The 25434-nt window shown below is 41.2% G+C and overlaps 3 protein-coding genes and 1 non-coding gene across 8 annotated transcripts in view; 3 read left to right on the top strand and 1 right to left on the bottom strand.

The window, feature by feature from the left end:
- Positions 1-52: 52 nt before the first annotated feature.
- Positions 53-3992, top strand: LOC125694326 (protein-L-isoaspartate(D-aspartate) O-methyltransferase-like). Of its 3 annotated transcripts, XM_048947337.1 has the most exons (10): positions 53-255; positions 345-471; positions 588-692; positions 1187-1218; positions 1718-1822; positions 2200-2320; positions 2934-3019; positions 3186-3240; positions 3334-3355; positions 3633-3992. In XM_048947337.1, exons 2-10 carry the CDS (start codon positions 357-359, stop codon positions 3643-3645), a joined length of 654 nt encoding a protein of 217 aa, XP_048803294.1. In that variant the 5' UTR covers positions 53-255; positions 345-356; the 3' UTR covers positions 3646-3992. The 3 variants fall into 3 exon arrangements, with proteins under 3 accessions (XP_048803294.1, XP_048803292.1, XP_048803293.1); XM_048947335.1 differs by having other exon boundaries at positions 3186-3355; XM_048947336.1 differs by having other exon boundaries at positions 53-265; positions 3186-3355.
- A 115-nt stretch (positions 3993-4107) lies between these two features.
- RPUSD2 (RNA pseudouridine synthase domain containing 2) lies at positions 4108-7992 on the top strand. The gene is made up of 3 exons (XM_048947296.1): positions 4108-4775; positions 5092-5388; positions 6179-7992. The coding sequence occupies exons 1-3, from the start codon at positions 4389-4391 to the stop codon at positions 6968-6970; spliced, it is 1476 nt and encodes a 491-aa protein (XP_048803253.1). The 5' UTR covers positions 4108-4388; the 3' UTR covers positions 6971-7992.
- A 1305-nt stretch (positions 7993-9297) lies between these two features.
- KNL1 (kinetochore scaffold 1) overlaps positions 9298-25434 on the top strand; it is a 29763-nt gene continuing 13626 nt past the window's right edge. The window contains exons 1-11 of one of the 3 annotated variants that reach the window (XM_048947287.1): positions 9300-10450; positions 12812-12881; positions 13289-13328; positions 14514-14573; positions 16137-16198; positions 16631-16686; positions 17151-17184; positions 18249-18286; positions 18631-18683; positions 20133-21336; positions 22639-25232. In XM_048947287.1, coding sequence (XP_048803244.1) covers positions 12847-12881; positions 13289-13328; positions 14514-14573; positions 16137-16198; positions 16631-16686; positions 17151-17184; positions 18249-18286; positions 18631-18683; positions 20133-21336; positions 22639-25232 — 4176 coding nt within the window. In that variant the 5' untranslated portion in view covers positions 9300-10450; positions 12812-12846. Of the gene's footprint in view, positions 10451-12811; positions 12882-13288; positions 13329-14513; positions 14574-16136; positions 16199-16630; positions 16687-17150; positions 17185-18248; positions 18287-18630; positions 18684-20132; positions 25233-25434 lie in introns of all 3 variants that reach the window. The other 2 variants (XM_048947286.1, XM_048947285.1) reach the window with 2 other exon arrangements.
- Positions 9935-10016, bottom strand: TRNAS-GCU (transfer RNA serine (anticodon GCU)). The gene has a single exon. It is a non-coding gene; the product is annotated as a tRNA-Ser (tRNA).

The following is a 25434-nucleotide window of genomic DNA, read 5'->3' as shown; positions in this document are numbered from 1 at the left end:
AAGGGGGGCAAGGAATAGGTTGGAGGCTTGAGGGTAGAGTGACGCTACTTCGGCGCCATCTTGAAAAAGGGCGGAAGTTTTCCCGCTAAACAGTCACGGCCTGACAGGGAAGGGGCGGGAATAAGCTGGAGGCTTGAGGGGAGAGTGACGCCGCTGCGGCGCCATCTTGACAAAGGGCGGAAGTTTTCTTGCGCAGCTCAGGCGAGGGAGCTGTTACACTTGGCAACGGGCAGCGGGGCAGGGTGCGGCTGCGCGGTGAGTGCTGGTACGGCGGGGAGCTGCAGGGGTGGGGGCAGGAGTTGAAAGTAAGACAAGGTTGAGCTGTGGGGTGCTCCCGTTGTTAGGCCGGCCGTGGGATGAGTCGCCTGCTGCCCTGTGTGACGTTGGCACTGATGGGACTGCTGTTCTCTAGAAGCATGGCCTGGACCTCCAGCGGGAAAACGCACCCCGAGCTGGTCAACAACCTCTATAGTGAGTGCAGAGCGTGTGCTCGGAGCTGTCTGTGGGTATTCTGGGTGGGTTGGTGGTTGGTCTTCGACTTGCTACTATGCATTTAAGCCCTGTTTTTGTTTTTGTCTGTATTCCAGAAAAAGGAATCATTAAATCCCAGCGAGTCTTTGACGTGTTGCTAGCTACTGACAGAGGGCACTACATCAAATATTTCCCATACATGGATTCCCCTCAATCTATTGGTGAGCAGCTTGCAGTATCACCATTTGTATGGTGTTCGTGCTGATTGAGCTAGGCACGATGGCAGAGAGGGGCTTGAGGTCGCTCTGAGTTCTGTGTGCTGGCAGCACTCTCACCAAAGCAGTGGGTGAGTTTTTAAGAAGAGCAGCTCTGTATTTCAACAGTGGGATCCAGAGGAAGGAACAGTATAGACTGTTCAAAATGTGTGTTATTTGCTCTGAATTTGACTTGTGGAATAGAAACAAGCACAGCCTGTGATAGTTGCAGAGCATTCTGATGAATGAGTTGAGGGTAGAAGTTGGAATAGTTGAGAACTGAAACAGTGGAAAGCTATTTTGGTCTCATTAGTTATCCTACAGATTATGAGCCAATGAAGTGCTTTAATGAGGCAAAAGAAAAATGTTTTCATGTTTTTAGGGAATGGGGAGAGAATTATTTGAACCTTTTCACTGTTGCTTCTTTGTCACATAATTTTTGTCACCTGGCTTCCTTTTAGGATACAAGGCTACAATCAGTGCACCACATATGGTGAGATAAAACTTTCCACTTTTACCAGAAATTAAGGGAATTGTTTGTACCTCCTCTTTTTTTTTTTTTTTTTTTTTTTTTTTTCCCCCCATCCAATTTTACTTAATTACTAGAGCAGAAAGGTGAAAAAGGTCCCATGGGCATGGTATCAAGACTGTTTCTTTAAGTACTATATATGTGGAATTTTTTAATGTTGACTTAAAAGTATGTTCTGGTAGAAATTCCATGTAACTAAGGCTGACTGTTAGCACTGTCCAGTTGTTGCATGAGATTGCTCTTTTTGTTGCTTCATGTATTATTGCTGAACCTTTTCCTAAATGCTATTCTGTAAAAAAGACGTCAAAGATGAAACTTCACTCACTCAGCATGTGTCAGACAAAATGCTTGCTGTGCTGTGTTTAAAGCAGAGCACCAAATGCGTGGAACAACATAATGAAAAGTTATAGGAGAAAGAAAGTAGAATGTGATGTTTCACGCTCCTGTGTTTGTACCCACGCAGCATGCCCATGCACTGGAACTGCTGAAGGATCAGCTTGTGGAAGGTGCGAAAGCACTGGATGTTGGATCTGGAAGTGGATATCTCACAGCTTGCTTTGCCAGGATGGTAAGCTCAAATGACTGCATTCCTAGCAAGCAAGGTACCCCAGGACAGATAGCTTGCTATAGCTGGCATGGAAAGCACAGAGGGAAGGAGTGAACTCTTCCTAAGCTAGCTTGTAGTAGTGACAAATACAATAATTTCCAGAGTGCATGTTGTATCTGCTAATGTAACTGGGACTATTCAGCCTTAAAACCATCATGCCACAGTGTTTGCACCTTCTTGTTCTGAAACTGCTCTTAAGATTCTTTTTGGAAATACTTCAGTCCCTACAGTAACTTGTCATATAAAATGTGTTTCTGTACATACAGGATGTACAAAATATGTCTGTATTTCTATGTACTGGGAGGTCTATAGGTGTATGTTTGCTGTTTCCTTTTTAGGTAGGCCCAACAGGGAAAGCTGTGGGCATAGAACATATCAAAGAGCTGGTAAATGAATCCATCAGAAACGTCAAAGAAGATGATCCAACTTTGCTCAGTTCTGGCCGTGTAAAACTTGTGGGTGAGCTCTCTGGATGCCTGTCCTCTCCTGTGAACGTGCATTAGCTCTGGCTGTCAGCAGAGCTCTGCTTGTTGAAGCAATTGCTCCAGTTTGTGTTGCTGCTTTCTACCTGTCAGTAGAAACCTCTGGCTAAATAAGCACAGTGTAATAGTGACTTGAACTCTAGGATATAAACAAATAGCATTCACTGCTGTGGGCAGTCTATCTTCTAAATGTCTTGTACCTATCTTATTCCAGAAAGAGATATTCTTTAGAGGAAAGTGGTTGTTCACATCCAGGATTTGGTTTATTTGAACAAGTCTGCACGTATTTTTTGTTTCCCTTTGTTTTATTTTAATTTGTCAGCTCCTTCAGTGTCTGGAATCTCAAGACTCCACAGAACCACTGTGTTACTTAAAGGCCCTTCTGGCTTTGACAATTCTAGAAATCTCTCCTGGTTTTTAAAACGTAAACCCATGCTATGTTTTTAGCAGACTGGTCAGTGCTCTGATTTGGGATTTCAGATTGCAGTCTTGCTACAAAGTTTTCCTACTCTAGATTTCAATGGAAAGAATTTAGATTTTTGTGTGATGTCTGAACAAAAGTCATTTCTGCATGCTTATTCCTCCTGCAGTTGGAGATGGCAGGCAGGGGTACCCTGAAGAGGCTCCTTACGATGCCATCCATGTTGGAGCAGCAGCACCAAAAGTTCCACAGGAGGTAAGAGTTAATGATACAGTTACATGCCTTCACTAGGAGCCACGATACAATTATTAATTAGAGAACCACTGGAACCTTCCTTTTCAGTCTGTTTTACCTACAGCTGGCAAGCGTGGCTGGCTTTTGTTGTGCTTTTTTTTTTCTTCCTGATTTCTCTGCTTTCCAGTTGCTGAATGAACTGAAGCCAGGAGGACGGCTGATACTGCCTGTTGGTCCTGAAGGTGCAAACCAAGTTCTGATGCAATATGACAAAACCAGCGATGGGCAGATAATTGAAACACAGCTGATGGGTGTGATCTATGTTCCTCTGACAGATAAGGAAAAGCAGTGGCCTCGGTAAAGTTTTCTTCTCCCTTGAGCAGCGTTTCTCCTCCCAGCTCTCCTTGTGGGCTTGTTCTCCTTGACTGCTGGCTTTGCTGAGAGATCCTGGATTCCTGGCAGATGCTGTTTGTGAAAGTCAGAAGAAAGAAGCTTGGCTAGGAAAGCACAGCAGGAGAGTAGAATGCATTTTCTATTAGATAGGAATTGTAAGCAGAAGACTTGAACCCTGTTGAATTCTGTCACTGAACTGAAGGCAAATGCATGGCAGTAACAGTTGTTTTCTTTGCCTCAGGGATGAATTTTGACAGATGGAAGGATATCTCTAAAGTCACCTCAGAAAGTTCATGAGTGGGACTTGTGGCTGTAGATGGTCTGTACGGTTTTGCTTTTTGAGTGGAAGCTGTATCAGTGGATGCACTTAGTGCTGCTTTAATGAGCTTGTTATGGAGGAATGGAGAAAAATGATGTCTGGTTCCAGTGATTCGATCCAGATAATTCCAGATATGCTCTCTGTAAAGCTACAAATAACATCTATTGACAGAGAATTCCAAAAGCATACAGGCATACTTAAAACTTCACTAAAAATACTCTTTAATATTGACTGCTCTGCCTCATGTTTGGAGAAAAATAAGACACAATGCAATGACCCACCCTCATTTGTTCAAGTTTAATTTACAAGAGTGCGTCTTCTTCCTGTTCTTCCACAACTTACTTAAAGCTGTGGTAGCAACACTGCAAATTTTGGGTTGAGAAAATCCTGTTTTGTTCTTCTTTGGGGTGGGCGAGGACAGGTGGGAAGGGTCCCCACAGGAGCTGTTGCGGACTGGAGCTCAGCTCCCTGCCGCTCTTGCCGGGTTCCAGTGCGGAGCCTCGCGGCGGCGCCAAACTATGGGGGCGCGGCCTCGCGGCGGCGGCGCCCCGATTGGCTGCGCGGCGCTGCGTCACGCACTGCGCCCGAGGGCGCGCCGGAGGGCTGTGGGGAACGTGTCTGCGCTCCGCACTGCGGAGCCGGGATACGGGTGTGCGGTCGCTCTCTTTTCGTGGCGGCATGGCCGAGCCGGAACCCGGCCTCAAAGCCATAGTCGAGAAGGTGGACGAGGAGAAGGAGACGGCGGCTCCAACCCCAAAGAAACGGCGCTTGGCGGCCGGGGAGCGCTACGTGCCGCCGCCGCGGAAACTGAGGTCGGGGGTGAGCTTCAGCGCGGCTCACTTCGCCGAGACCTCGTATTATTTCGAGGGAGGGCTGCGCAAGGTGCGGCCCTACTACTACGACTTCCGCACTTACTGCAAAGGCCGCTGGGTGGGCCGCAGCCTCCTGCACGTCTTCAGCACCGAGTTCCGTGCTCAGCCCCTCGCGTACTATCGCGCTGCCGCCCGCGCGGGCCGCCTTCGCCTCAACGAGGAGCCCGTGCAGGACCTGGACGTCGTGCTGAAGGTGGGCGGCTCGGCTCCGGGCTGGGAACCGCCGGTGGTGGCATCTCGAGGGTAGCGAGTGTGGTGTGGGCACACCGTTAACCCGGCTTTGGAGATCGCAGCTGGGCCTTCCCGTCTAGCAGCGCCTCGGGCAGTGTGTGCTGGGGTGGCTCAGGTTGGATTCATTTTAATAGGGTAACAAGGAGCTATGGTTTCCCCAGCACTGGTAGTGTGCAAGGCCAGGCTGGATGGGGCCCTAGCCAAACTGATATGCTGGATGGGCTTTAAGGTCCCTCCCAACCCAACTAATCTGTGATAACTGCTTGTTTTCTTTGCAGAATAATGATTTTCTCAGGAATACAGTGCATCGCCACGAGCCTCCAGTCACTGCCCAGCCTATCCAAATCCTGGTGGAGAATGATGAGGTGGTGGTTGTAGACAAACCGTCCTCTTTGCCGGTGCATCCCTGTGGCAGGTTTCGTCACAACACTGTCATCTTCATCCTCGGCAAAGAGCATAACCTGAAGGAACTGCACACCATTCACCGCCTCGATCGCATGACCTCAGGAGTGCTTATGTTTGCCAAGACAGTGGAAGTCTCCAAGAGGATTGATGAGCAGGTTCGGGAGAGGCAGGTGAGAGATTTTCTTGGGTTTTCTTGTGTGGTATATTCTTGAAAAAGGTTAAGTCAGAAAGTCAGGAAAATTTTTGGTCTAAATAAGCCTGATAATCTGCTTATGGTTATCTAGTTGTACTGAGTGTAGAAGGATTCTGGAAAAAAAGACTGAGCAAAAAAGTAAAGGATATTGATAGTACTAGATTGAAAGGGGACTGTATCCCTGTGAGACTGTGGGCAGAACCATGGGATGGTTTGGGCTGGAATCACAGAGCTATAGGAGTTGGAAGGGACCTCTGGAGATCATCCAGTCCAATCCCCTGCTAAAGCAGGTTCCCTACAGGAGGTCGCAGAGGAGAGCATCCAAGCAAGTTTTGAATATCTCCAGAGAAGGAGATTCAACTGCTGTGGGCAGCCTGTTCCCTTTAAAATTTATGAAGATTCTCTCATTTCTATTTCCACAACCATAGCTGTAGGGTACAAGCTTCCAAGATTTGTTTAAATGCACTGAAACAAAGGTAACAATTCAAAGCACTGAGAGGTGACTCTTGAATTTAATATGAGGAAAATAGTCCAGGCCTTTGTTCTTGAATTCCCAACATACTGGGGAAAGTGTGAGATGAGTTTGGTTACGTAGCTGACTTTTTTTTTTTTTTCTTTGGTTCCTGTTCAGTTGTAATAAAACTTAAGGAGTAGACTTGCTACAAAAGTTTTTGATAAAAGAGGGAACTAACTAGAATGAGATTGAAGCGTAATCAGACCCAGAGACAGTATTCTGCTCTGACCATCACTCTTCTTTCTCCCCATAGCTGGAAAAAGAGTATGTCTGTCGTGTGGTGGGGGAGTTTCCAGAACATGAAGTGGTCTGTGAAGAGCCCATTCTGGTTGTTTCTTACAAAGTGGGAGTGTGCCGTGTGGACCCCAAAGGGAAGTGCTGCAAAACCATTTTCCAGAGACTCAGTTACAATGGCAAGAGCAGTGTGGTCAAGTGTCTTCCACGTACGGGGCGGACGCACCAGATCCGGGTCCATTTGCAGTATTTAGGATACCCCATTGTCAATGACCCCATCTATAATATGGAAGCCTGGGGGCCTGAAAAGGGCAAAGGTGGAAAGATTGGTAAGACCGATGAAGAGCTCCTTAAGGCACTGGTGGAGGAGCATCGTTCCAAACAAAGCCTGGATATCTTGGGTATCTCAGAGGAGGACTTGAATTCTAATGCAGAGAACAATGACTCTGGAAATTCAAGTGAGTGCACAGAATCTGTGCAGGCTGATCCTGTGATTGAGAACTCCTGCCTTGCTGAGGACATCAGGAGTTCTGAGACAGAAGAAGTAGTAGCTTACCCACTGAACTTCAATACTAATATAGAAATGCTTGAAAAAAATACAGAACTGGGCTCACGTGAAAATGAGGGTAGGCAAACAGGAGAAAAAAGTTCAGAAGAGAGGGACCCTTTATGCGTGGAGTGTAAAATCACAAGGCGGGACCCATCTCCCAAGGAGCTGGTGATGTACCTACATGCCTTGCGCTATAAGGGAGCGGAGTTTGACTATTGTGCCAAGATGCCTGAATGGGCAATGGAGGACTGGGAGGAGTGACAGAGGACGTGACATCTACGGACATGGTTCCAGCATGGCCAGAAGAGCCTTGTGAAGACCTAAAGCTTTGTTGTGGTTGAGGTGAACAAATTTCCTGTGAATTGAGATGGTCTGGGAAGACCTTGCTAACAGTAACTGTAAAAAGGCAGGAAGATGGGGTTGTGACACTAGGATTACATTGTCCTTTAGTGAACACCTAGGGAACCCTTGGCACAGGGAACTTGGCCTCTCACCTCAATCTGCTTTGGGTCTGCTGTTAGTTATCTATGCAGATAATTTAGTACGTACACTTAAATTAAGCAATGGATTTTTTCTCTCCATCTGCTGTGGTGTTCTTGTACTGTACAGTAAGAATAATGTTGTAATGTAATGTGCTGTAATGTTCAGTGTACTGGGTGTCATACACAAAACTGCTTGTATTTTGATTTTACTGTCAAGCTGATTGAAACATTACCCCTGAGAATGCTGTAAGTCAAACCAGGGAGTGCTGTGAAGCTGATTTGTTTATTCTTTGTCAGTAAGGTGGACTTCATTTTGAAATTGCTCTTATGGAATTCCTTCATACAGTTACTTTATTTAAGGTTAGTTACTCAGGGAACTGATCTGTGTATATTTTTGAAGATACTGGTCCCAAGGTTTTACCCTTCTGAGATTTACAGGGGAACTGATGCACTAGATTTTGCCTTCGTGTTCTGCCCTCTCCCCTGTGATGCATCGTATCTTAGAAACATTCAGAATCTTTTTTTTGATAAATCTATTATCTGTAACCCTTATGCCTCAATGAAAATATCTTCATACATGAGAAAAAATCCAAGGTAGAAAGGTCAGTCTACCAATTCTCACTTTTTTTTTATTTTTTTAGCTGTACTATAGGCAGATTGTTTTGGAATGGTGTGTGTTTTTAATATTGCTTCATCTGTGCTTCAAGGTAACGTTTGGCTTTAAAGAAAAATAAAAGCTATTTTATGTTTTTTTTTTTTTTTTAAATATATTTTATAATAACATTTCTGGGATGATAAATATCAGTATCATTCTAATTTCCATCAGTGTTTCTATAGTTGCTTCTTGGCTTCTGGGAGGGTGATTACAATCGTATTGTCTCAGGTGTTTGGGGTTTTTTCTCTCTTTTTTTTTCTTATGTATGCTCAGAGGTAATTACCAGCTTTAGCTGCAAGCTCCTGGGCAGAGCTGCATATTTGGGGTCCTCTGCACCCATTTACGTAAAGTGTGCACATAAGGTTCTACAAATCTTTTAATATTTTAGAAACATTTTCCTAGGTGAATGAAGAAATCTGTAAGCCCTGATGCTCTTTAGCAAGCATAGCAAAGACCTGCTGGTGTACGGATGGTCTCTCCTTGTCATGCTGTGCTCTAAGAAGCTTTATTGCCTCTCAGCCTCCTAAGACACACTGGTTACTGGGGAAACTCTGCTTCATATCTGCCCTTGAGTGGGGTGCTAGGGACAAATGCTGCAGGATTAAGGTTTGCCAAGGCCACATGAATAACCAGCCTCCTAGGCAAGGCTCCAAAAATCACATGATACCTTATGATGTTACCAGGACTTGTGCACCAAAATAGAACTAAAAAGTGCTTATTTCTTCCACTGTTCAAAGCTGCAGTGTTTGATTTTTTTATTTATTTATTTATTTTTTTTCTGTCCTCTTGCATGCAGCTGTGGAATGATTTTTGTAAGAGTCTGCTCTTGAGCTATGCTCTTCTACTCCTTGCCAAGGGACTCTTGTGATTCTAGACATCTGTGTCTTCTGGTTTGTGTTTTTTTGTTTTTTTGTTTTTTTTTAACTGCCATCATGTATTAGGGCCCAGTCTAGCATTTATCTGCAGGCAGTTTGTTAAACAAAGGAAGTAAAAGCTCCCCTGTGTGTGACTACTGTCATGTTTTTTCATGCACATATTTTATATAACAAAAATGGAAGAGGTGCCTTTAGAATAAGGATGTAACTACTGCTAGCTCTAGGTACAGAGGAAAAATAGTGGGGTTTAGGGGCAACTGGGTTTTGTCTGGGGCCACGTCAAAGTCTAAGTTGTAGTGTCCTTTTCTTCCTATTCTTCAAAAGGAACAAGCAAAGGAGAAGGATTTTACTGACTTGTGCCAACACTTGGAAGCTGGATGACGGACGAGTTTAATATGAAATCCAAAGCTCAGTGCCATGTTTCTCTATTTCTGGCTAACCCTAATGGTTGTAGTTAACACAGACTATCCTAACTTGGAAGGGACTCATTGGGTCACATTGGAGTTCAGGGCTCATGGTTTCACGCTGCACAGCTGCCTGTGGAAATACACAAATGTTTTCTATTTTGCTATTTTTCTAGCAGTGAAAGCATGACTGTTAGAAACACCCAATGGTTTGTCTGAGGTAAATGCTGTGTGAGAACCAACCCAAACGTGACCAAAGTTCCACACAGCCATGCTTTTTCAGCTGTTGCAGCCACCCTCACAGGTGCTATTTTTAAAAACTTAACTCTTAATGCAGAGCATCTCTTAGTGACAATGCATGATTCGAAAATCTCAATAACTCCATAGAAAAGAAAAAAAACCCTATTGCAACCATTCATTTTCCAAAGTGAGCCTGCTCACTGAGGCGCTGGGATTGTTTTGGAGCTCCCTCAGCCTGCTTTTGCAAATATTTCTCCAGGTTCCCATCGAGGGCTAGGCAAGCCTAAATCCGCCCCTTTGGCTTGTAAAAAAGGATTTTGGAGGCTGTTGCTTCGTACGCGGGTTTCTGAGAGCCCGCTGTACAGCCGCTCCCCCCTCACGGCACTTCCCGCCCAGCGGGAGGCGGGCTTCGGGCGGCCCCAAGCGGCGGGAGGGAGGCACGGGGCTGACAGCCGTTCCTGCAGCGGGCCGGGAGCCAGCGTTGGTGTGCAGCCTGTGAGGTGAAAAAAATAATAAAAAAGAAATAGGTGGAGAAAAAAAGAAAAAATAGGGGGGAAAAAAAACCTTATCGACGAGGATGGGATTCGAACCCACGCGTGCAGAGCACAATGGATTAGCAGTCCATCGCCTTAACCACTCGGCCACCTCGTCACGGGAACCCTTGCTCTCGCAGAGCCTATAAGAAACTGCGGCAATGGTTCCTGGCATTGTCTCCCATTCGCTTCGCTCTGCGAGATGGCGCCCGCCGTCCTTTCGTGGGAAGAAGGCAGAGTGAGGTGACAGCTCAAAACAGAACGGCTTCGCCCCGGCTGGGTGCTGTTGAGTCGCCAGCTTCACTGCACCGAGTGCGGTGGACACCAGTGAAGGCTAACGGCTAAATGGCAGGCAGCGAGCTGACAGCGCGGAGGCCGCCATGTTGTACGGAGCGCTGGGGGGCGCAATGCTGTACGGCGCTGCCGCCAGGACGGCAGTTTGGCGCGGCGCGCAAGCGCGGCGGTTAGATTCGAATTGCAAGGCGGCAGTGGCGGCTCAGCCCCATGGGCGCTGAGGAGCCTGGAGTCAGCGGCGGAGAGCGGCCGTGAGTGGTGAGTGAGAGCGGCTGAGCAGCGGGGGAAAGGCTTGAAGAAGCCGGGGGGAGCTCAGGACTGCCTAAAGTGGGAGCCGTTGGGGCGAGGTGGAGAGGGCTGAGGAGATCTGGGCGCGCTCGGAGCTGGGGCGGCCTTGCTGGAGACGGAGGGAGCCTCGCTAAAACCGCCCGATGGATGGGTGGGGTCGTGGCCAGCCCCGGTGGGTTCACGCTGATGTAAGCGGTAGTGGAGTGGCAGTTGGAATCGCTCTGGGATTGTCAACCTTCTCAGTGGCAGAGGGAGGAGAAAAGCAATTGTGGCCCTGTGGGATGTCCACCTGGATCGCAGGCCTCACGGCTGCAGGCCCTGAAAGCCAGGGCTCCCTGGTCTTCTGATGTGAACCTAGTACCTCTTTTGTGCTAATTACCATGCAAAAATAAAACAAGGAGTGAATAAACTTGCTTTCAACAAATCAGCTTTCTGTGTACCAGTCAAATGTCACTATGGGAGGCCTTTCTCTTACTCTTATTTATTACACTTTCACACTTATGCTGTCTTCAGAATACTGTTTGTTTTCCTGTTTACGTGAACAGAAGTTTGCTGGGAAAGCAATCCTTTAGTTAAGTGTGCCTTTGAGCAAACTGGCATTTCTGAAAAAATAGATTTGTTGAACCAATGAGGTTGGAGAAGACACCTAATAGCGCCAAGTCCAACCACCAACCCACTCCCACTGTGCCCAATGACCACATTCTTCAGTGCCACAACTCTATATTTCTTGAATACCCACACGGATGGTGATTCTTCCACCACCCTGGGCAGCCTGTGCTAGTGCCTCACCACTGTTTCTGAGAAGGAATGTTTCCTAATATCCAACTGAAACCTCCTCTGATGCAATATGAGGCCATCATCTTGTCCTGTCACTGTTAGTGAGGAGAAGAGTCTGACCTCCACTTTTCCGCAGCATAGCATTTTATGTGATTCAGTGTTTTGCTAAATCTAGTGCTCTTTTTCCCTACATAAAGCTTAGTTTTGGCTTTGGAAATGAGAGTTGTTGGTCTTTGGTTTGAATGCTGCTGATGCAGAAGTGACTGTCTTGATGGAAAGCAAAGGGTGTTTATTACTGGGAGAATTTACCAATATTTATAAATACCTGACAGGAGAGTTTAAAGGAGCCAGACTTCTCTTAGCTTTGAAGGGACAAAGGGCAATGGGCACAAACTGGGCTACCAGAAATTTCACTTAAGCATGAGAAAAAAATGTAGCAAAGGTGGAACAGAAGAGTGGTTGAGTCTCCATCTTAGGAGACACTGAAAACTGGAGTAGGTAAGCTGTAGTTTTGAGCACATTGTTGGGCTGGATCATCTCCTGAGAGCTCTTTCTACCACCTCTGTGATTCTATGAAATGCAAAAGCTGGGCTGTTCTGTGCAGATCTCTCTATTGTAAAATATATATATATATATATATATATATATATATATATATATATATATATATATATTTACATTTAACTTAATGCTTCCTTAATTAAGGGTTTTTCTGAAGAAGGAAGGCCAGTGATGTCCTGGGCTCCATCAGAAGAGGGGTGGCCAGCAGGGGCAGGGAGGTGATTGTCTCTCTTACTCTGCCTTCGAGAAGCCCCATCTGGAGTACTGTGTCCAGGTGTGGGGCACCCAGTATGGGAGAGATGTGGAACTGCTGGAGATGGTCCAGAGGAGAGCCACAAAGATGATCAGAGAACTGGTGCACCTTCTCTGTGAAGACTGGCTGAGGGAGCTGGGCTTGTTCAGCCTGGAGAAGGCAGCGAGGACACCTCATTACAGCTTTCCAGTATTTAAAAGGGGATTATAAATAAGAGGGGAATCAGCTTTTTACAAGGGCAGAAAGTGATAGGACAAGGGGGAATGGTTTTAAGCTCAAGGAGGGAAGGTTTAGATTGGATGTCAGGGGGAAGTTCTTTACATAGAGAGTGAAGAGGTGGTGGAACAGGCTGCTCAGAGAGGTTGTGGATACTTTGTCCCTGCAGGTGTTCCAAACCAGGTTGGATAGGATCTTGGAAGCACTGCAGTGTGTATCAGAGCAAACTTTGTATTGTAGAAGCCTTGGTCGTATTTACCACCAATTACCATAATTTTAATTTTAAACAGAAGGATGCCTGGACAATAGCGCTCATACTGTTGGCACAGTTGATTTATAATATGATATACAATAGGTTTATACAATAGACTTACAATATACAATAAACATAGCCTTGAGAGGCCTATTAAACATCAGTGAATTCCTGTCACTAAAGAAAGAGAGAAATTATACCAACTTACTGAGGCTAGTATCTGGGTTGTATGTAACATTCTTAGTCATTCATTAATATTTTTGGATTTCAGTACTGTATTTTATAGGAGAAACACTTCTTGCAGAAATGGACAAAATTTATGTGGACTCTAACGTGGAGAAGTAAGTTGAAACTTCATAAAGATCTTATTGTCATTTAACTATAATCTTTTTGATGAAAAATGTTTCTTGAAGTGTACTTCAGCATTTAATGAATGAAAAGCTGTCCATCATGAAGAACTGCAAGTTTATTTGATCTGTGTAGGAAAGCTTGAGGAAATTTTATAGTAGTGGATTGTCTGGAGACTATCCACGGGAACTGGAGCAGAATATGCTGAATTTTACAAGGCTTATTTCTGGAACTTAGTGCTGAAATGATCTGTTCCAAGCAAGCTTCTTTATGTAATATTGCACTTGTAAAAATAAAGGAGAATTTGAATTATTAACCTAGAATTTTGGCAGCTCTGTTCAAGAAATACATCTTGGTCTAGTTTGTGCATTAATATCTGTTTCTCTCTGTCTCCCTCCAGCGATAACACAGAGCACATCAGAGGAAAACGACTGTCCTCTGTGAGTAACTTAGGGTGTTCCTAAAGTGAGTGAGTGAGAGAGTGAATGAAGAAAGGGAAGCTGTAAAGAGAAATTGGTTTTCTCATCACAGCCTGAAGGAAAAAAAAACAAAATCTAACGAAGACCCTATTAGATTTGTGATTGAAAGTTATGCTGGTGTTCATAGAAATATTCTACATCCAAGTAATCAGTTCACATAGCCTCCTGAAGAAGCAGTTCATTGCTGAATACATTACTGTTGACATGAGCAATGTGACAGAAGGTCGTGAAATTTCCACAGAAAGATTTGCAAGTGAAACCATGGATTTACCAGGTAATTTTCTGAGTGGAAGTGAATGCATTTAATATTCAGAAGACAGTTCACCCACTCTCTTCTCAAAATAAATACTTAAATATGTTGTTCAGAAATGAAAACTGTGTGAGCTATGTCCATGGTTATGAATTCAGAATTTTTGCAAATTCTTTGGTCAACTATATATCAGTTGTTTTTCTAAGTCTTTCAATTTATTTTATACATCTTTTTATGTCTGAATTTCCTTTCTAAATCTTAATTACAATTGGAGATTTATATGCTTATTTGAAGTTTATTTACTTAGGATTGTTTTATTTCCAAATTAATTCCCAAAGATGTGAAGCATTAACTGTGGAATGTTAAGACAGAGAATAAATTGGCTGCATATTTCAGTAAGACCTACCTATGTACATTTTCTTCTATAAAAGGTATTAAACTATGCTTCTACCTGCTTTTTTCAGTCCTGCTGCACTTATTTCACAACACAAGATCCAACATCATGCCTTTATCTCTCTTGTTTTTCCATTATTATATTGTGTTGCCTGAGACCTCTGCCCTGTTAATTCATTCACCAGGCAATCTCTTCATCTTATACAAAGTGCTTAGCAGGGTGTTCATAGCTTAAGACTGCTCCTGCAGTCTCATAAAGATGTATACCTCCAACTGAATTCCTGTATGTAGTGCTATGGTGAGAAGCAGGGTCAGAGTCTGGTCCAAATGCCCAATCGAGTGAATTGTAGGTTCTGTAGGGTAATTCAAGGTAGTTTGATTGTGTGTAAGTGATGCCTTGAACTGCTTGTACACCAGCTGTGATTAAACCTCTCATTTACTTGTTGCTTCATCCTTTTGTAGTAGTGAGGGCTAATTTTCTCAACTACTATACTTTCTTTTAGATATTAAAGGCTCCACGAAATCCTCTTGATGATCTAGGAAATGGGAATGAACTCACTCAGGTACATCTATTCAGTCCTCTTTTGCTGATGTTAAGATCTTCAGTTTGCTCCTCAATTTATTCTTGATCAAACTTTGACTAGAATGACATAGATGTAAAAAGTCCTGCAATAACTGCTGTGGAGGGTGATGTTAGGAGTAATAAGTATTACAATAAATCCATTCAGTTTTTCTTTTATTTTACATCAGAATATTTATTCTGTCAAGTGGGGTGAAATAACCAGAAATTATTAGGTAGAACTCGCTTCTGCTATAGTCTTCTTGACTTGAAGTTTGATCTGTTAGAACAATAACTGGTAAAATCAGTGATGTGAGATCTCTTGAGACCGCTGCTGCAGTGCGGTAGTTTTTCAATTCTTGAGACAGAAAACAAAATAAATCCTGCAACTCTCATACTAAACAATGTGGCATTTTTTCCATAGTTCATCACATATTATTCCAAGCAAAAAGCTTGTAAACTGGTATTCTGCTGCTTCTGTCTAACCAAGCAGTTAGCACACCTCTTGGGAGGTGGGTGTCTCTGTGTAAAGAGGAGGGAAACTGGAGAACTGTAAGTTGTTTAAGGATGTTGGCGAATAGCCATTGTATTTGTTAGGCCTTAAGTGTCCAACCCTTTGGCTTGCCTAAACTGCAATGAGTGAAGAATTGTCTTGGGCTACATGTATGTAAGTTGCTCTGAAAGTAATGCCTCCCATTTATTTCCATGGAAACTACAGTAGGAACAAAGAGCACAATAACACTATTTGGTGGAGCAAATTCTCAGCTACAAAAACACTGTTTTTCATCATAGCCACCACCATTAGCTGTGCATTTTTGCCAGCAATGAATGAGAACTGCATGTTTTATTTGTAAAAATCAAACAAAACACCGGCATCAGCACAAGCGACCCACTCTGTTGCCACTGCTAAAACACACCAGCCGAAGCATCTCTGTGGTCACAACCACTGTTGGATATCCCATAAACATTCAGTAAGCATCAATGGATGTTGACAGATGCCATGAAAGTCTGATAAAGAAATATGATCATATTTTTTTAGTAGAATGTCTGATTACAACACTAGACATTCCTTTTGAAAATTTGCAGGTAATGTTTATATCAACTGAAAAAGTAGTTGCTCACATAAATTTATTTTTTTTTGGCCATCTTAAAACATATTCTCAAATTTCTTTATCAAAACAGAAAGCAAGGCTGCATATTCTGTGCTGTTCAGAGCATTGCGTTTAGCCACTGTATCAAAATGCACACAATTATTTGCTGTCTCTTGAGTCAGTGTTGCACAGCAATGCTCTTCCCCTTCCCTGGTTTCAATCAGCGCAGTGTTAATAGCACACAGAGGTTTGTTACTGGGCAATGGGTGTGTACCAGGGGGCCACTTGTGCTGAAGAGCTGTTTCCTTTATAGCGTTGGGGCAGATGACGGGCCACATGCAGGTCATGAGTTGGACATGCTTGTGTTAGGTTACTTGATTTTTTAATTTCAGGTTGTTGTTGGGAATCTGTATTATTCTGACTTATGGTATAAGAATTGTTCTCTATAATCAAACTGTCATGTTCTTTATTGACAGGATCTCAACATAGAAAAACGTAGGAAAAGTTCCCGACGTGTCAGCTTTGCCGACACCATAAAGTAAGTTTGATCTGAAGGATGCAGATCTACATCTTTCATTTAAGAAGAAGGCTAAAGACAGTAATCTGCCATCACCTAAAACTGCTGTTTGCATACCCTTGTGCATTCAGTATAGAAAATTAGTGACTATTTTTTTTACTGAGTTGATACTGAGCCTTAAGAGAGCAATTATTCATTTTTTCTTCCTAGCTAGAAAAAAATGATTGGGTGACTTTCATATATTCAGGAAATTCTACTTTTCATTAACCTTATGGAAAGTGTGGCTGGATTCAGTCAGCTAATGTCTAGATTTCAGAAGGTACCATGTGGGAAAAGATTGAAATTAGAGCTGATTTAAAGAAAAGAACAAACAAACAACAAAAACTAAAAAACTTTTGTTCCTGTGCATCAAAACTGATGGTCTTGTTTTCAAAAACTCTTTTTTGTTCTTAGCTGCAGGGTCTTCCATCGAGATCTTAAGAATAATGCAGCAGAAAGAGAAAATGAAGGTAAAACTCCTTTCATTTCTGATGAATTTCCCAGACTTAGCAACAAGATTACAGCCCAGAATTTAGGTATTCAGGCTTGTCAGTCACAGATAGGGAACAATATGGTCTGCTGTTTATAATGGACAGGATAACAACCCATTGGTTACTAGCATTGTTGGACCTGTTAGCTCAGAGAAGGAATTACTCTATTTTTAGACAACAGGCAGCTAGAACAAAATCTGCTTCAGTGATTTAGATTAAAAGAAGGCTGTGAAGAATGTCACATGAAGAATGTCAAAGATTACCTAGTAAAAATCTGAAAAGCTAATGCATTTTCAAGTACTTTGCTTGCCTGGGTTTTTGACATGATAAAAAGGAACGTCAAGGGTGAGAGCTTCAGAACATTCTATTCTATTGTTTACTTTTGTCTCTCAATGTTTTCATCCCGTTTCTCACTTTAATATGTTTAATTTTCATATTTTTAGCAGAAGATACGGAAAATCATGTCCTGCTTAATCAGTGAGTATGTGGAAAAATGTTCCACAAATGCTCTGTCCTGTGAATACATCTCTTCACGTGGCATGAAACCATCAGAACATCAGTCCTCAAAGAAACAGACAGATGCAGTGTGCTTATTTAGACATAAAATTGCTCAGTGCTTTTGTCTGGTTAAAGAAGTTGTATAAGAAGGATATGGCCGTTTTGGCCATTCACGTAGAGATTTCTGAGAATTTGAATTGTGTCTTGAAACTGCTTCTGTTCCAGGCCAATTGCTTGGGAATATCTCTCAGGAGAGACCTATCAGAGTCCACAATTCATAGACATCTTTTTGGATATTTATTACTGTAATTCTTCACTCAAAGGTGGATAGTGTTGTCTGATATCAAAGTTATTATCTAGATAAAATAAAATTATGAGATTTTGAAAGTTATATTGACTTAATAACACATTTAGACTGTGCATGAAGGAAAATTTCTTATTTAAGACCTACAGCAAGGAAACAGCTTACTTGTAGTTAACAAATGCTTTTAAAGTTTTCAAAGCAGTATAGTTACATATGTGAACATGTGTGTAAATAAAAATCAATATTCTAGCTCAGGTTTCTTGGTCTTGACATAACAGTCAAGAAAACACTGAAGAGCAGAAGGTATTAAGTGTTAGACAAAAAGCCAACAAGTTTGTTGTAGTGCCTGGCTTTTGGTTTTACGGAGAAATGATTTCAGGCTTTAGGGGCACAACTTCCCTTTTTCAAAGAGAAAGGGATGACTGAAAGTGGAAGGTCTGAGTTAAATATGAAGTATTAATCTTGTCTCTTTTATTCTTTTTTTTTTCCTTTTTACTTGTCACTGAGAAATTAGAATGCCAGCTGTATGGTGGCTTGTGGCATGCTTGGAAATAAGAATCTCATGGAGGATTAGTGTTGTAACTCAGGATACACTGAAAGCATATTTGTTATGTCTGATATCTGCTGCCCAGTCATGTATGAGCTATGCAACATAATTCTCTGCTTTTTAAGTTTATTGTTGAAACCACCCGTTTTACTATTTTTTTTAACATACTTTTACCTAAATCATCTTTTGTAGAAATGAAGAACCTGAAGCTGTTCCATGTGAGATTACTGGTGAGTTTAAAAATAAATTTAATAGGAAAATAGCTATTTTTATTCCAGACTATTGATTAATTGTTAGTAGAATAATTTTAATATACCTAGAACAGTCTCCCTGTTGAAGATCACTATTGCTTTATAGGGCTTTGCTCCATAAGGCTGTTTACAAGCATAATATTTTGGAAGTAAGAATAGGCATACTACATGTTCAGAGCAGTACTGAAAATATTTCTCAGGTTGTATTTGGCTTTAATTGCACTCACTCGCAAAGCTTGTATGATGAGTGCACAGATCTTCAATTCAGTTGATTAAAATAATAAATGGATCAGCAAACACAGTATTTGCTTTTCTTTTAACAGGGATGAACACTTTGCTTCATGCCCCTATCCAGTCATCGGTGCAGCAGACTGAGGTATGTGAATTTTATTTCTTCAGTGCTGAAAATACACACAAATATAGTGTCCAAAGTATGTTACAATAATTTGTGTAGTTAAGATGAAAGATGTACCACAGCTGTCTAAAAAATAAATCCTTGAATTCACATAAAATTCATCTGAAGCATAATCTGTATTTTGAAGTATTTTCCCAATCTGATGGGCATTATACTACACTATTGATAACTTCTGTTTCTAAAATCACTAGGTATATTTCAATACCTGAGCTAATTCTTACATTCTTTTCACACCTTATCTAAGAATATGTAAAGGAGCTTATGTTTCAGATAGGTCTGATTATAAGTATTTTTCATATATTTCTCTCTGCTTAAAGTTTTTTTTCCTTCCTTGAGTAGTGTACACAAACACACTGTCTTTTTCCCACTGTTAAAAAACTTTAGAAAAATTGCAGTGAGTGACACAAAAAGGCATCTGAAATTCTTCATCTGACTGAAGTGATAACAGAAAATGTCTAGTGAAGACATTCAGAGGCACAAACATCCTGAGTTGTGTTATATGTTATTGTTGGCGTCATGGCACTATTGAACAGTTTTCCTTAGTGCAATGGCTTCTGACTTTCATGCTTAATTTAAATTTAAATGTCTTCTCTCTTGTGAAAGAATGCTTATTAAAAAAAAAAAAAAAAAGTGATTGAAGTCTAGTTTTGATTAAAAGATGTGTACCATGAGCCTATAAGGGTCGTAGTTAGGTAATGCATATGGTTGTGCTTTTTCTAGTATATTTTATTTCTTGCACTTATAAAATAGCATATGTAATTTTAAATAAATATGAAGTTGTTCTTAATATGTTTGATGAAACACAGTATAATCTTTCTACTGGCCAGTTTTTGTCCACAGCTTTAAAATTGTAAATCTTTTCTATTAAGGAGACTAAAATCATAGTCAGGGTGGAAGTCTTATGAAAAAAAATTCCAACTTGGTGCTGCTGCTCTGGGAAATGTGCATGATAAACTGGACAGGGATTTTATTTGCAGTTGACCGGGAGGAAAAGGACAGAAACCACATCGTAGAGTGATAGAAAATATTGATTGAAAAGGCTTAGTTCCATGCTTAGAAGAATTTCATGTGTCTAAATAGGAAATTTTGTCCAACAGAAAGCTGAGATGCATCGTTTCAAGAAATGCCATTTAAAATATGTAAAAATATATAAAATATGGGCTCTAATAATTTGTAGTGAAGTTGTCCTCCTTTTCTTACATGTGTTATTACTTGCTGAGAAGGACTAAAATCTTTTTTTATTCAAAAAACAACAAATGACAAAACAAAGCAAAACAAAAAATTGTAGAGATAGAACCGTAGTCTTACAACTGTATTGGTTTATTTTTGTTTTAAATAGAATAAGCTGTTGTGTCATTTGTTGCAAGCGCCAGTAGCAACCAGTAGCTGTCATTTGTTGTCTTTTTTCAGTGCCATGATGTGGACAATGCTATTCCGAGAACAGATAGGCCTGATACAACACTCATCTTCTCAGACGAAAATGAAATGGATATGACAGCTAGTCACACTGCAGTGATTGCACGTAACCTGAATAACAGTGAAACTGCCAAAACTGAAAAAATAGATATTGTATCATTTCTGGCTGAGTTAAACTCTATCAACAGAAAGGCAGAAAAAAACCAAGATTTTCATTTTTCCTTTGCTGGAGACCGTTTTTGCCCATCTTTTGAACAGAAGGAAGATGCTGCTACAAGAAAGAAAATAAATTCTAATGATTTTTTTATGAACTCAAATGAAAAAGCACTTAATCCTATTGAAGGACCTGAAAAAGAGAACATTTTTTTCGTTCCTTCACAAGTTTCAGAAAACATGGCACAATCATCGTATGTATGTTCCCATGAACAGCTAGCCACCTGCAATGTAACAAAAATATTTAGAGAGCAAGATGATGGAATGGAAATGACAAAATGCCAGGCATCTGATATTCAAAATATGCATGCTGGTCTTTGTGAGATTCCAACAGAGCAGTTACCATCTGCAGATGTTACTCAGGCATTTGCAGATGATGAAATGGATATGACAACTAATCACACTGCAAAAATGCATTTTCCCTTTGCCGTTGTAAGTAATCAAAATTTAAACTTCAAAAAGGATTTCTCGTCCTTGGAGCTAGATAACTACTCTGTCCTAAAGAGAACATCTCACAAGAAAGAGGAGACCAGAACACTGTCTTCCATCCCAGGATCAGTTTTTTCTGAGACTGTCTTCCGAGATGATAAAACTGTTGTTTTTTCTCAATGTGATGACATGAAAATTACTGGGAATTACAGAGATGTAGTCTATAATGCAAGTACCAAAGGAATGAACAGTTCATGTTATAAGGCTTTTGAAAAACCAGTTAGCAGAAATTTGTTGCTAGTAGAAAGAAGACATCCAATAAATAGTGACTATACAAGAAGTCTGTCTTTAGATGATAGAACTTCTCTGTCACATAAGAATAGTGCACGTGAACTATCTTCAGGCTCAGATGGACAAAATGAAAGAGTAATCCAAGATCACAGTACTGCTTCATTGAACGCTGGTTTCAATTCATGTTCAAATTCAGTGTCTACTGGTTCCTCTAAGGGTAGGCTTCAGGACAGACTAACAAACTCCCTACTTGTTTCACTACCAGGTGAGAAAACTGCAATATTTTCAGGAACAAATGTGGACTTGACTAAAAATTGTGTTGGCAAGGGTGATAGAAGGGATATTGAAAGTGAATCCCCTGGAATGTCCAGCTCTATCACTAGCAAACCGCTTTTTCTTGATATTAGGTCTGTATCTTCCAATTTAAGGGAGCAGGAAAAAATGGAAATAACTAAATGTCATGCAGTTGTCAGTGGTGATCAAAGCATTGGGATAACCACAGAAGCAAAACAAATGAATTGTAAAATAATTCCAAGTAAGAACCAGAACAATAATTTTAGTGATGCTGCATGTCCTTTGGATAGGGACAAGGAAAATCTTGAGGCAATTGGTATTGATGTGAGTATTAGAAGAAGCCAGGCTATACAAATGAGTGCTAAAGGTGTTGAGGTGGTAACAGTCAATAGGATGCTTGGAAAAACAGACTTTCAGGCTAGTAGTCTGACTTCCTGTGCAAATAGCATGTATTCATTCCAGGAGCAAGAGAGGGAAGTCTCTGAAAATACTGTCACTGACAAATATGCGTTCACGTATTTGCAAAATGAAAAAGTTTATGTATCTCAGCCTTTGGGAAATAAACTTATGAATTCTTCAGTTTCCTGCGCAAATGACAAAAGAGACGTGTTTTCAGATGATGAAAACATGGACATAACCAAAGCTCATTCTTTGGCTGTTACTCCTATTAATACAGAACAAGAAAATGAGAATTCTCACGTTCAAAATAATGTAAAAGCCAAGCAGCTGCAAAACCAGACCTTCCAGTTTTCTGATAGTTCTGGCATAGATCATAGGAGTCAAGCTGCTGCAATAGAACGTGAAGATGTCAAAGTGAGCTCAAAGAAAGAAACTGTTGCTCATTTAGCTCCAAGTGGTTTCTTTGTTTCCAGTAATGAGCTTGCTCCCTCTGGAAATAAAAGAGACGCACAACCTGGAAAAATTTTGGGAATAATCTCAGATTGCCAAGACACTGACAGGCATGAGAAAACGCATCCTATGATGGTAGTAAACAATGTATCATCAACTGCAGAAGATTTTGAGAGAAATTTTTTTATCAGTAAAACAGTTTCTTCAGAAAGGGGTTTTAATCATCCTCGGTCAGGTGATGACCTACGTTTGAGGGGTGTTGAAGAGAGGTCACTAGCCAGCAATTCTAAGGAACTTAGGGGAAGTTCCCAGTTGCCTTCCTTTTTGGAAAAGTCAGTTATATTTCCCTCTGGTGAAAACATGGACTTGACTGAAAACTGTGCAGTAGTGGCTCCTGATCAAAACATCTGTACTCTTTTCCCAGGAAGAAAGGCAGCACAAGGACATATTGAAGATAAAAGTAAAATATCGTTAAAAAAAGAGGTAATGATGACAAACAATCAGGAGCAGCCTGAGTGTGATATGTACACCTTGGTATCTGATAAGAAAATGTTAACTGTGACTGGTATAAAGCATTTGCTTTCTGTAGATGAGAAAACTACCATCTTTTCAGAAGATGCTAATATGGACATCACTGGAAATCATACAGCTTCAGCAGCCAAAACAATTTTGCAGTCTGAAACTTTGAACAATGACATACCCTTCATTTCTGAAGATAAAACTTCTGTTTTTACAAAAAACAATGACATGGAAATAAGTAGGCTTGATTCTGTTGCAGCTGATAACTCTATGGAAAAGGCTGCATTTCAAGGGATACTTAGCAGAACTAATGGAACTAGAAGGAAAAGCTTGAAGGGAACAATAGGGGAAAAGACTGTTTTATTTTCACTGAGTGAGAATAATGACATGAACATCACAGAGGGACTTACAGCAGCAATAAGCCATGAAATTGTCTCACAAAATGAGGTAGGGCTTCCTTCTCCATCTTCAGCTCGTCCTGTTACAACTGTTACATTCACAGGTAACCAGGCTGAAACAGACATTAAGTCTTGCTCTGCTAATAAAATTACTGTAAAAGTTCCATGTGATGATGCGTTGATCTCGGATAAAATTGTTGGACAGGAAGTTCCTTCAAACAGAGAAGCTACTACGTTTGCTATGGATGATATGGAAATCACTAAAGCCCATAATGTATCTTTAAAAGAAAATCTGCAAATTAGGCAACCCAATCAATCTGTTCCTTTCACTTCCTCAGTTATGTTTACAAGTGACTCGGCTGACATGGAGATAACTGAGTATCACCCTGTGGATGGGAGATTTGAAAGGGATTTATGTGAGAATAGATTAAATCTGCCCACACAGGTTGTACAGGAGGCTCTTTCAGGTAGCAAAACAGTGATTTTTCCTTTGGCTGAGAATATGGACATTACTAAAACTCATGATGTATTAAGTGGTAAGATCGGTGTATGGAATGGAAGGTCCATTCCAGCCATTTCTGCAGTTCCTGCTGATAAGACCATTGTTTTTTGCCACAGCCAAGATGATATGGAAATAACTTCATCAAATACTATTGCTGTTAATAACAATACTGAAGGATCTGAGAATCAAGAAGCGTCACATAAAAGCACTCGACAACCAGACTTGCATAGTGCGTCATCATCCTCTTGCAGAGATGAAATGGATTCTCTGCAAATAAAAGACCTGAATGGCGGGGATCATAAAATATCTAATACTAAGCCCTCAATTCCTTCTGCTTCATCCTCCTCAGCGTCACCTACTGAGAAAGGACCTATCAAAGTCCACAATACCAGATCTGGCACAATACCAGATTCCACTTATTCTGTCTCAATTCCAAAAGATGCTTTGGATGTCCAGGCTCTACAGGATCTTGGCCTTTCCACAGAAAATTCAATTCCTATAAACAATGAGCAGGATATTTTACATCCAGGAGCAATGAAATCAAGGAGAGTGTCTTTAAAGCTGCGAGGTAATGACCCCTTGGACTGCAGTGAAGAAAGTGAAGTTGTAGTATCCCATGTTTTTCTTCCTGCTCAGCACTCAGATTCTTTGGAGGGTCCTCCAGGTGCACTTAGTACTCAGAGAAATCAAGTATTGAAAGATGATTCATCTAGACATGAAGATCTAGCTACAGATTTAGCTGTGGATGGAGCAGGCAGTGTTCCAGTTTCTATCAAAGAATCGGAGGAAAATGTGCTGTCAGCTGAAGGAAAGGCAACAGAATTCCAAATAAACTCTGAACAAACTAAGCATCTTTCAGTCAGTGATAGTCTGAGAGACCCAATAGATCTTGTGCCTAAATTATCAGATATTTTAAATATTTGTTCAAAACTGGAAAATATTAGAAGGAAATCTGTAGTTGTTTCTGAAACTGTTCTTTCTGACCACTTGCTGAAGTTACCAACTCAGCCAGAGGATACCTTGAGGTTAGGAAAAAATAGCATAAATGAACAAAGATTATGTTATGCCAAAGAGCAAGAAAATGCATGTCTTGAATCTGGAACTGCTCCCATAGATGCAGATGTAGGTGTGGCACTTACAGACAAGTATAAAAGAAGTGTCTCTCTAAGTATCTTTCAGCCTAAACTACCGAACAGAAAAAATCCTTCTGTTTCTAGTGTGCAAGACATAAATGTGAAATCTTCAGGCAAAGTACAATCACCAGTTCCAGAAGTAAATCTGAACACCATTAAAGCTCCAGGTTATGATAACTCTAGTAGGCAGAACTTCAGCCCTTCTCAGTTTATAGCAGAAGAATTTCTTCCTGTCTGCCCAGAAGAAATGGATTCAAACGATTCTGTAAGCTCTGAATTTGTGGAAGAAGCTTGCAATAACGGAAACAAAAGAGAAATCTCCCACAATGAAAAGATTCAAGTTGAAGAGACAAAAAGTTGCAACAATGCAAAAAGAGCTTTGAAATATGTTGAAGAGGATCTTCAAAGTCTAAAGAAGCTCAAGATGGATGAAATCGTGGTTGATGGGACTTCCCAAGACTTGCAGGTAAGTCTGATCATTCATTACTGGGATGTGCTTAACAGTAACAGCACTTTTATTTGTATGCTCAGGTGTGTATAGATCTGTTGGTAGGGTTTTTTGTTGCTCTTTATCACCAGTTTACTGTAATTTTGCAATGCCTTCCCCAGTATTTCTCATTGTTTTGTGAAACTGGAATGATGAGATCAATGTGTGCAGTTTTCCTGAT

This window comes from Lagopus muta, chromosome 6, assembly GCF_023343835.1.
Source record: "Lagopus muta isolate bLagMut1 chromosome 6, bLagMut1 primary, whole genome shotgun sequence".
NCBI classification, from domain to species: Eukaryota; Metazoa; Chordata; class Aves; order Galliformes; family Phasianidae; genus Lagopus; species Lagopus muta.
Note: the sequence above shows the minus strand (reverse complement) of the source record. Positions and strands in the feature narration are given on the sequence as shown.